The sequence below is a fragment of the Macaca nemestrina genome, chromosome 5 (assembly GCF_043159975.1).
Source record: "Macaca nemestrina isolate mMacNem1 chromosome 5, mMacNem.hap1, whole genome shotgun sequence".
NCBI classification, from domain to species: domain Eukaryota; kingdom Metazoa; phylum Chordata; class Mammalia; order Primates; family Cercopithecidae; genus Macaca; species Macaca nemestrina.
The window spans coordinates 100,613,420-100,625,168 of NC_092129.1; the positions used below are offsets into that span (position 1 = coordinate 100,613,420).

The 11,749-nt window shown below is 39.3% G+C and overlaps 1 protein-coding gene across 1 annotated transcript in view; it reads left to right on the top strand.

The window, feature by feature from the left end:
• Positions 1-11,749, top strand: part of SYNCRI (synaptotagmin binding cytoplasmic RNA interacting protein) — a 35,077-nt gene that overhangs the window by 13,144 nt on the left and 10,184 nt on the right. Inside the window, exons 7-10 of the mRNA XM_071096761.1 lie at positions 6,259-6,394; positions 7,688-7,893; positions 10,943-11,092; positions 11,420-11,541. Coding sequence (XP_070952862.1) covers positions 6,259-6,394; positions 7,688-7,893; positions 10,943-11,092; positions 11,420-11,541 — 614 coding nt within the window. The remainder of the gene's footprint in view (positions 1-6,258; positions 6,395-7,687; positions 7,894-10,942; positions 11,093-11,419; positions 11,542-11,749) is intronic.

The following is an 11,749-nucleotide window of genomic DNA, read 5'->3' on the forward strand; positions in this document are numbered from 1 at the left end:
CTGTGTTAGCCAGTATGGTCTTGATCTCCTGACCTTGTGATCCTCCCGTCTCAGCCTCCCAAAGTGCTGGGATTACAGCCGTGAGCCACTGTGCCCAGCCCACAAGTTATTATTTTGATAGCTCTGATGGTTTTAGTCACCAGATTGGTTGTGTATACAGTCATGATGTGTGTACAACCCTTTTGTTTGAGACAAATCCTCACTCTGTCACCAAGGCTGGAGCGCAGTGGCGCTGTTTCAGCTCACTGCAACCTCTGCCTCCTGGGTTCAGGAGATTCTCCTGCCTCCGCCTCCTGAGTAGCTGGGACTACAGGAGCCGCCACCATGCCTGGCTAATTTTGTTTTGTTTTGATACGGAATCTCGCCCTGTTGCCCAGGCTGGAGTGCAGGTGAGTGCCACCACGCCCAGCTGATTTTTGTATTTTTAATAGAGATGGGGTTTCACCATATTGGCCAGGCTGGTCTCCAACTCCTAACCTTGTGATCCGCCCACCTCGGCCTCCCAAAATACTGGGATTACAGGCATGAGCCACTACACCTGGCCTTTTTTTTTTTTTTGTATTTTTAGTATGTTGACCAGGCTGATCTCAAACTCCCAACCTCCAGTGATCCATTTGACTCGGCCTCATGTACAGCCATTTTGATGAATGTAGTTGACAAGATAGGTTCAGAGATATTTTAATAATAATTTAGCAAATAGTGTGTTTAGCATGAAAACTTTTTCTGCAGATAGGTTCTTAAGAGAGTTTATAGAACACGAAAGACTGCTGTTAACAGTGGAAGCAAATGGTGCAAAGGGTAAAGGAAGGATGAAGGGAGACTGGGTTAGGTTGTTGGAGAAGGCTTTGCAATAAAGAGGTTTGAGCAGCACAGTGAAGAGAAAAGGTGGATCTAGTTGAGGCAATGTTTTGTGGAAATAAAACTTGTAATAAAGTCAGTGCCAGCAGTTAGTTCATACTAAGCTGCATAGCACCCCTCACCCCCTTTTTGAGCCCTGGTGTGGGTGGCATGATGTAAATGGCTGAATAATGAAGATTATTTGAATAAAGAGAACAAAGGCCAGGAGGAGGGTGGCAGCAAGAGAAAGGAGAAAGGTGGGAGATTTTGGAAAGAGAAAGGCTATAGTGGTATGCTCTAGGTTGTATTCTAGTTTTTATCAACAATTGAAAGTGTAGTTGGACTGCTTATGATATGTTTGGTAATTTGAATCTGCATGCAGTAATTAATGCCTTGGATGATGGTCAGGATCTGAAAAAATCTTGATAGCCTGAAAAAGAAACTTAGTATCTATCAAGATGGAATTGACTAAAGTCAAGTATTTACACTAGTTTAACAAGTAAGCTGTGATGTCACTAATGTGTGGTTGCCAAATAAGCTAGGGTAACAGACAATATGTAAGAGTGGTATGGTGTCTAGAAGTGGAAAATTAGTAATAAGCTCCAGTTTATTCTAGAGTCCTGTTTCAGTCTGCACTGACAATATTGTGTTAGAGTGTCACTCTATAGTGACACTTGTCAGTATTTCTTGGAGGTATCAGGGAAGCAATGATTAGCCAAGCATAGGGAACAACTGAGTCATGTGCATGTGTGCCAGGTATATGAAATGCTGTCATTTGGGGGAAATAAATAGGTTTATTTAAGGAAGTAGATTTTGGCTCATTGTGAAGAAGGCTTTATAATTAAGAAATCTTTAGGCCGGGTACGGTGGATCATGCCTGTGATCCCAGCTCCCAGCATTTTGGGAGGCTGAGGCCGGCGGATCACCCGAGGTCAGGAGTTCGAGACCAGCCTGGCCAATGTTGTGAAACCCTGTCTCTACTGAAAATACAAAAATTAGCAGGGTGTGGTGGCGCACGCCTGTGGTCCCAGCTATTAGGGAGGCTGAGGCAGGAGAATCACTTGAACCGGGGAGGTGGAGGCCGCAGTGAGCTGATATCGCGTCAGTGCATTCCATCCTGGGTGTCAGAGCGAGACTCAGTCTCAAAAAAAAAAAAAATCTTTAATGTGGATGGCTTTGGAGGTAGTGACTTTGCTGAGAAGAGTTAGGACTAAGCAGCCTCTTCTGGATCAGATTCCAAATTTGACATTGCTGAATTTCTGAGAATTTGGTGATTACGAAGGAAGGACTTAAAAGTGATTTAAAATTTTGAGCCTTGATGACAGGGATGTTCCAGACTGTACTACTGTTTTGGTGTTCTTAAAAACTGAAGCCTCACATTGATTCATGATCATAATTAATCTTCATTTTCTGTTTGCTTCATCTCACTGTGGTATTGAGCTTGAAAGCTAGATTTTCACAATTAACTTAAGATCCAGGGCCAACCTTTCTAGAGTAGGAAAGATGAGACTTTTTTTTTTTTCTGTGCTCATGTTTTTATACCACTGTAGTGACCTGATACATTTACCTCTTGAATTAGGGTTTACTAGTATTAAATTAGAATCTCTTATTCACATTTGTTTTTTGTATTGCCCCCTTCACCATCTAACTCACTGTTACCCATCTTGCTGGGATAAGTGGTTTTTTTTGTTTTTGTTTTTGTTTTTAGGGTGATAGAGCGTCATTAGCCTAAGAAAGGTTAAGCAATTCAAGTATATGTACAAAAAAAGCATGCGGAATCCATAGATGGGGCGTTGCTTTAGGAAATGTTAATTTCTAGGTCCTACTTCTGTTATACTTGGACAATATACCCATAGAGTCTCCTTACTTTGTTCGTTTAATGACTTACTTTCATTGGAGAGCCAATTTACTCTCTGTGTTACCTATAATAGTATAATTGTTCCAAGTTTTTTTTTTTTTTTTTTTTTTTTTGTAGAGACGGAGTCTTGCTCTGTCGCCCAGGCTGGAGTGCAGTGGCACGATCTCCTGCCGCCCAGGTTCAAGCGATTCTCCTGCCTCAGCCTCCCGAGTAGCTGGGATTACAGGTGCCTGCCACCACTCCCGGCTAATTTCTTCTGTATTTTAGTAGAGACGGGGTTTCACTGTGTTGCCCAGGCTGATCTTGAACTACTGAGCTTGGGCAATTTGCCTGCCTCGGCCTCCCAAAAGTGCTAGGAGTACAGGCATGAGCCACCGTGCCCGGCCCAAGTTTTTTTAATTGAAAAAATGGGGGTAGGGAGGAATCAGCAGTTTATTTTATAAATCCTGCTAAATCTTTGTGTTATTTATGTTGTTCAGAGACCATATCCATCCTTTGTACTTTCTACCTACCATGCCTTGGCTAACTTGATTAGCATCAGGGTTAGTGATGATGGGTAGGAAAGAAAAAAATGGTCTTTCTGTAGATAATAATGGAAACGGTCATTAATAATTTGAAGCAACATTGTTAATGTTGATGGTTAATGGAAGTGTTGCCTATGTTACAGATTAGCTGTCTTCTGTGTATTTCTTTGATGGTTGCCTTGATGGAATGTTTCCATTGTCTTTTGTTTTGCCTTTGCCTCCTAGATTTCTTACAAGGATTTTGGTTCCTCTTAATGGTGTATTTTCTTGGTAGAACTAAGAATTCAAGTTTTTGTTGGAAGTTTTTTAGTATTAGGTATTTTCTTATAGTTAATAGCTCCTGTTTTTAGAGCGTTTGGAAAATACCAGTTCCTCCCTCATTATACCAAAATCCGTCATCCCCAGAATTACTCCTGTTTTCGCCTTTACACACTTGGTATTTCTTTCTACCTTTTCCTGATATTTTAATTGTTTTTGTTAATTACTAGAATTAGTGATTGGATGACCAATTTGAAAACCACTGATTTGTTGCTAAGGCTGGCTGCTTGATGTTAAATTATAAGAATCTAGGGAATGCACATATTTTAAAGTAATTTATTGTGTTCTTAGTTTAATTTTATTTGTAAAATAAGGCATTATAATCTACTTGTCCGTAATTCTGTGCAATGATGGATTCAACCATAGCTCTGCTGCATTCAGGTAACATATTTCGGCGTTAAAAGATTATTAGTCTGGCCGGGCGCGGTGGCTCAAGCCTGTAATCCCAGCACTTTGGGAGGCCGAGACGGGCGGATCACGAGGTTAGGAGATCGAGACCATCCTGGCTAACACGGTGAAACCCCGTCTCTACTAAAAAATACAAAAAACTAGCTGGGCGTGGTGGCGGCGCCTGTAGTCCCAGCTATAAGGGAGGCTGAGGCAGGAGAATGGCGGGAACCCGGGAGGCGGAGCTTGCAGTGAGCTGAGATCCGGCCACCGCACTCCAGCCTGGGCGGCAGAGCAAGACTCCGTCTCAAAAAAAAAAAAAAAAAAGATTATTAGTCTGATGGAAGAGAAAGACATGAATGCTATGTGAGAAAACAAGTATGTGGCAGGAGTTTTCAACCTCAGCACTGCTGATCTTTCAGACTAGATAATTATTTGTGACAGCCTGTCTTCTGAGTTGTAAGATGTTTATCAGCATCCTTCTGTCTACCCACTAGATACCAGCAGCAAGTCCCCGCATCTTTCCAAGTTGTGACAATCAAGAATGTCAAATGACTTCTGGGGGGCAAAATCACTTCTGTTGAGAACTGTTGGTCTGTGTTAACATGGAGGAGTATTTTGTTGACCCTTTTAGGATTTATGGATTGAAGTATTGGGTGGTTGAACTCAATTTACAAGTATCCAGAGGAGTTTGTGTGGTAAAAGTTTCAGGGAAGGAAGGCAATATCTTCAGAGCCATAGGAGTATAAAAACTGCATGTGGCCTGGTGTGGTGGGTCACACCTGTAATCCCAGCACTTTGGGAGGCCGATGCGGGTGGATCACAAGATCAGGAGTTCAGAGACCAGCCTGGCCAACATGGTAAAACCTTGTCTCTACTAAAAATACAAAAAATAGCTGGGTGTGGTGGCAAGTGCCTGTAATCCCAGCTATACTTGGGAGGCAGAGGGAGGAGAATTGCTTGAACCCAGAAGGCAGAGGTTGCAGTGAGCCAAGATAGTGCCACTGCACTCCAGGCTGGGCGGCAGAGCAAGACTCTGTCTCGGGAAACACACACACAAAAAAACCCCGCGTGTTTAAAAGTTAATATAAAAAGGTATTTGAGAGAGAAAGGAAAAGTAACAGGAGTCATCTTTCTAATTTTTTTAACCTTGTGCCTCTGGCATAAATGTAGAGAAATGGAGATAAACCTGGGATCAGGATGGCCACGCACTTGAATAGCCTGTACAGAATAGTGGGGTAGAAAACAATACATTTTTCTGAACTAGAGGTATGGTGTTTGAACCTTATTAAATTTTGACAAGATGGAGAAAGGGACAGGGAGGACTCAACTTCCTGAATTACATGTTTTCTTCTGTTATACCTGCTGTACCTAGCAAGAATGGGCATAATAGAAGAATGGTTTCTTTTGCTATAAGGTGGTTCTATAAAGTTGTATGGAAATTGATGTTGGTTCTTTAGTTTGTGTAGCTCCACATGTAGAATAGATTTTGAGGTTAGGTGTGGTAGGATTAATCAATAATTTTTGCCGCTGCTGCCACCATTATTAGTAACATAAATTTTGAGGTGGTAATTTTAACCCGTATAATCCACTTTTCTAGATTACTTGGATACTTTTGAACTTGGGTTTGTAAATAATACTAATTGGTTGATTTGTCATTTTAACACATTGCTTTTTGCCTCTGCTTTATGGTAATCTGGGATATGGTTACTTGAAAATTAAATTCACTTTTTACTGTCATTTTAAAGTTGTTTCTATATCCTTTTGCTGTGACCAATCTACTTTTCTTTCTCCTTCATAACTTTGTTATATGCATAATGAAAATGAAATGGGGAAAAAGTACAGTTGGATTCAGAAATAAAGCTGTCTTTTTAGACTTAAATATTTGAAGCCCGAAATTTCTTATTGCAACTTTTGATAAGACGAAGGGAAGATGGAAAAATAGATTTAGGTGCTGGTTAACAGAAAGGCAGAGATCTTGCTGATCTTGGGATCAGTTTTCCTTGTGTGAGAGTAACTGGTTGACGGGATGAATTTAAGTAAAAGTTAAGTTTTTGAGGAACTGGCACTTTTTGAATTTAAATAAGCTGCTGCAGATCTTATTTCTAATTAATCAAGTAAAGGATTTAATAACCTTTTATTTGCATTAAATTGGTTCATAAACTTGTCCAATGGGTCTTGTTAATATAATCTGTTTCTCATAATTCCTTTGTATGGGAATTAAGGTAAACTAGTTTTTAAAGGATGATTTGCTCTTGTGTATCTTTTACAATAAACTCTTCTAGTTGTATATTATAAGTAATTTAAAACATGATGCACTTTTTATCTTTTCAGTATAATAATCATGAAATTCGTTCTGGAAAACACATTGGTGTCTGCATCTCGGTTGCCAACAATAGGCTTTTTGTGGGCTCTATTCCTAAGAGTAAAACCAAGGAACAGATTCTTGAAGAATTTAGCAAAGTAACAGGTAAGTTGGATTTATTTGGAATGAGGTGCAGCTTTTAATAATGAAGATAATAGCATATTTCTGTGTGTTAGGCATTGTTCTAAATACAATTATTGACTCATCAAATCCTCACTACAACTTTATAAAATGTAGGTAACCCCATTTTTCAGATTAGAAAAACAGGCATTCGGGGATTTTGGAAATAACTCGCCAAATGTTATACAAGTTAGTAGAGAATACAGCTAGGATTTGAATTCATTCTGCAAAATCATTGTTCTTTCCATGTTTTGGGAGATTGTATTTCTTTGTGTGTTCTTTCTCTAGGTGTTAGTTGATGTTCTTAGTGGAATTGTGTGAATAATGATTGATTTTCTTCAAATTACAGGAATAATAAGTATTGCCATAGCAGAGTTGTTTTTTTGAGACAGTCTTGCTTTGTCGCCCAGGCTGGAGTGTGGTGGTGTGATCTTGGCTCCCTGAAGCCTCTACCTCCCAGGTTCAAGCAGTTCTCCTGCCTCATTCTCCTGAGTAGCTGGGATTACAGGCGTGCACCACCACACCTGGCTGATTTTTGTATTTTTTGTAGAGGTGGGGTTTCACCACATTGGCCAGGCTGGTCTTGAACTCCTGACCTCCAGTGATCTGCTCACCTCGGCCCCCCCGGAGTGTTGCGATTACAGGCATGAGCCACCGCACCTGGCCCATAAACAGAGTTTATATATTGTCAACATGATAAAAATTTTTTTGAACTGTAAAATGTCTTTTATAACAACTTTTAAATGACAGGTTGCTTTTATTAGAAAATATTTTGGTCTGCCAGCAGGGTCTAACAAATTATCAGCCTGTTATCAACCTTCAGGACACTGGAAATTTTTATGCAGTACTTATAACTTCTATTTTATTTGAAATAAAGCCATTGATATCTAAGACCAGCAAAGTGCCATTAAAAAGAATTTAAGTGTTTGCATAATAAAAAAATAGCCATGTTTGATCTATACTGCTGTTTTCTTACAACAGTTATATGAAGATTTTTTATCTGCCGCTCTGATTTAATTAGTGAAAGCAAAAACAGTCCTTAGGTCTAATTAAAAGAACAAATGTTCTTTTCTGGAGATTCTGTGTTAAAAAAATCGGAAACAGATTAGGAAAATAATCTGGACCTAGTTTTTGATAGTCTTTTATAAAGCTGTCTAGTGAAGAAAAGAGATGACTTTTCATTTTGATATTTAAGTAGTATATTAGATAAATCCTTTGATCCAGTTATATTTGCTAGTTATTTTGTCTAATTTCCCTGGAATGGTTGCTTACTTGCAGAGGGTCTTACAGACGTCATTTTATACCACCAACCGGATGACAAGAAAAAAAACAGAGGCTTTTGCTTTCTTGAATATGAAGATCACAAAACAGCTGCCCAGGCAAGGCGTAGGTTAATGAGTGGTAAAGTCAAGGTCTGGGGGAATGTTGGAACTGTTGAATGGGCTGATCCTATAGAAGATCCTGATCCTGAGGTTATGGCAAAGGTAATGATAGTCAAGTTAAAAATCTTTTTTGAGGGATTAATGGGAGAAGGGCCGGGGGGTTGGGGGAAACTTAAAATGAATTGTATACATTTTTTTATTTTTTGAGACAGTCTCTCTCTCGTTTCCCAGGCTGGAGTGCCATAGTGCCATCTTGGTTCACTGCAACCTCTGCCTCCCGGGTTCAAGTGATTCTCCTGCCTCCCAAGTAGCTGGGATTACAGGCGCCCGGCTCCACACCTGGCTAATTTTTGTTATTTTTAGTAGAGCTGGGGTTTCACCATGTTGGTCAGGCTGGCCTCGAACTCCTGAGCTTGGGATCCACCCACCTCAGCCTCCCAAAGTGCTGGGATTACAGGCGTGAGGCTACTGTGCCTGGCCCTGTACACATTTTTTTAAACCATATTTTTGGAGTTGGGAGAAATGTTCTTTACTAAGGGACTAGGCAGTGCACACTGGAAATACCATGTGCCTACAAAGTGAAAACAGAAATTGATTCGTGGATACTTAGCCATAATTGTATAGCCATCACAATCTTATAATGAAGTAGCCTACATGCTGTAGACAGTTCACTTCCATTTTGTGTGTTTTTTAAGAGCAATTTGAGTTTTTGAGAATGGCACATTAGTTTACATGGTTTTGGGGTTAAAAATCTTACTCCTAAAAATAGTAAATTATACTGGCCCCAGCAGAGCTTCTTGCAGTTACATTTAGCCATTATTAGGTATCTTGGTTTCAGCAGTCAGTGGAGACATTCTATGAGAATAAACATTCCTTGAGTCAACACTTTATTACACATTAGTGCAGTAATTTGCAGTTATTGTTTCTGTCCTTTGTCCTCTTTTTTTCTTTTTTCGTAAGAGACAGGGTCTAGGTCTCTGGCCCAGGGCTAGAGTTCAGGGGCATGATCATAGCTCACTGTAGCCCCAGGCTCGAGATCTTCTCACCTCAGCCTCCCGAGTAGCTAGAACTACAGATGTGTACCAACATACCTGGCTAATTTTTAAAAAAATTTTTTGTAGAGACAGTTAGTCTCCCTGTGCTGCCCAGGCCGGTCTTAAGAACTCTTAGCCTGAAGCAATCCTGCTTCCCAAAATGCTGGGATTACAGGCATGAGCCACCATGACCCAGTTACCCTTTGTCTTTTAAGAATTCTCCCTTTATTTCTTAGAGGTTAGGTGTCAGATACCACTAGTTCAGTTAAATTGAGGGTAATGTGAATTGCCAGGGAACTATAAATATTATTGAAGGATAAGTGTTCTTAGAGAAAAGAACATAGTTAGGATTCTTTTTTCCTCTGGCCTGTGAAGTCTCACTGGGTTAGCACTTTAGATTAACACATTCAGATGGCATTCAAGTATTTTAGGAGGAAGTGATAATGTTAGTGAAAAGATTAAATTTTGTAATTGTACTTTGGGAAGCTTTCAGGATTGAGAGAACAGTTTATCTTATTTTGAACATTCCTTCCCCCTTTTAAGATTTCAAAAGCAAGTTCTAATTAGTTTTGATCACTTGTGTTAAGTGCTAAACATTCAATAACTCTCTTAGAGGGCATGGTATTTACTTTGTTAGGAAAAGATTATCTTTTTTTAATTGCAAAATGATTAATAATTATTACTGATGTAGCCTGTAGTCTACATTTTCTTTTTCATAGACTTCATTAGAGCAGTTTTAGTTTTAGGTTTATAGCAGAAAGCACAGAATTTCCATATGACTTCTGCCCCCTACACAGGCACAGCCTTCCTCACTGCTAGTATCCTGCACTGGAATAGTATGTTTTTTAAAATTGATGGACATAGATTGATCACCCAAAGTCTATAGAGTACATGAGGTCTCACTCCAGATGTATGTTCTGTGGGTTTGGAGAAATGTATAACCGTGTTTCCATCATAGTATTATACAGAATAGTTTCACTGCCCTAAAATTCCTCTGTCCTGTGCTTAGTCATCCCTCCCCATTCAACCACTGTCAGTCACTGTCTCCCTAGTTTTGCCTTCTCAGAATGTTACATAGTTGGACCATACATTATGTAACCTTCACATTGTCTTCTTTCTCTTAGTAATACATATTTAAAGTTCTTCTGTGTCATTTTGTGGCTTTTTACTTCTTTATATCAGTTATATTCCTTCTGTACGTGCCACAATTGTCCCTTCCCCCACTTAAGGACATCTTGGTTTCTTCCAATTTTTGGAAAAATTTTTTTTTTCTCTTTTGAGACAGAGTCTCTCTCTGTCACCCAGGCTGGAGTGCAGTGGCACGATCTCAGCTGACTGCAACCTCTGCTTCCTGGGTTAAAGCATTTCTTATGCTTCAGCCTCCCGAATAGCTGGAACTATAGGCACGTGCCTTCGCACCCAACAAATTTTTGTATTTTTGTAGAGACAGGGTTTCACTATGTTGGCCAGGCTGGTCTCGAGCTCCTGACCTCAGGTGATCCACCCGCCTCAGCCTCCCAAACTGCTGGGATTACAGGCAGGAGCCACTGCGTCTGGCAAATTTTTGGCAATTACAAATAAAGCTTACTGTAAACATCCCTGTGTAAGTTTTTGTGTGCATGTAAGTTTTCAACTCTGGGTAAATAAGGAGCAGGATTGCTGGGTCATATGAAAGTGTGTGTTTAGTTTTGTAAGAAATCGCCAAACTGTCTTTCAAAAGGGCTATACCATTTTGCATTTCCACCAGCAGTGAATGAGAGTTTCTGTTGCTCTACATTCTTACCTGCATTTATAGTGTGTTGGATTTTGGCCATACTAATAGTTTCAACTTGCAGTTCCCGAATGACAGATTATATTGAGCATCTTCATGAGATTCTTTGCCATCTGTGTATCTTTTTTTGCAAAGCATCTATTTCAGGTCTTTCAACATGATCTAGCAATTCTGCTCCTTGATATTTACCCAAGGAGTTGAAAACTTTTTTTTTTTTTTTTTTGTATTCTGACGTTCTAATGGATTGTGATTTAAGTTAACTTTGTAGGGTAGGGTGGTAGGGTGGTGGCATCTTAGAAATTGAACTCTTTGGAAATAATACGGGGTTTTTTTTTCTTCCCCCTAGGTAAAAGTGCTGTTTGTACGCAACCTTGCCAATACTGTAACAGAAGAGATTTTAGAAAAGGCATTTAGTCAGTTTGGGAAACTGGAACGAGTGAAGAAGTTAAAAGATTATGCATTCATTCATTTTGATGAACGAGATGGTGCTGTCAAGGTAAATATGGTGGAATTATAGGCATCTAAATCAGACTAACAACTTCGAGTCATCTTAGAATCTTAAAATAGTTTTACAAATTGGAGGAAACTTGGAAGTCCATGGAATCCACTCAAACTAAAACCTTTTGGTTTTAGTGAGCTTGGCAGTTTTCTAAGTAAAAATGAAAAATAGTTGAAGATCTGCATCTTTATATAAAATTATCTGACTGTCTACAGGGGGCTTTCTGTTGTCCTTCCCGCATTAATGATAATTGATTTTCTAGCTTTAAATGAATCATAATTGTCTGGAAGTCCTATTTTTATATTGACTATTTAATTTTTTAAGGCTATGGAAGAAATGAATGGCAAAGACTTGGAGGGAGAAAATATTGAAATTGTTTTTGCCAAGCCACCAGATCAGAAAAGGAAAGAAAGAAAAGCTCAGAGGCAAGCAGCAAAAAATCAAATGTGAGTGAAATTTGTATACTTAAAAATTGTATAAATTTTAATATTGTTACACTAATTGGAAAATAACAGGTGTTGATCAGACTTGTTAAACAAATGCATAATATCCCTTTAAAGAAGACTTGAACGCTTTGAGTCATAGGGAAACACCAATGATCTAAAAAAGTATTTATTGAACTCTTACTATTGACCATATTTGTGAAAATAATCA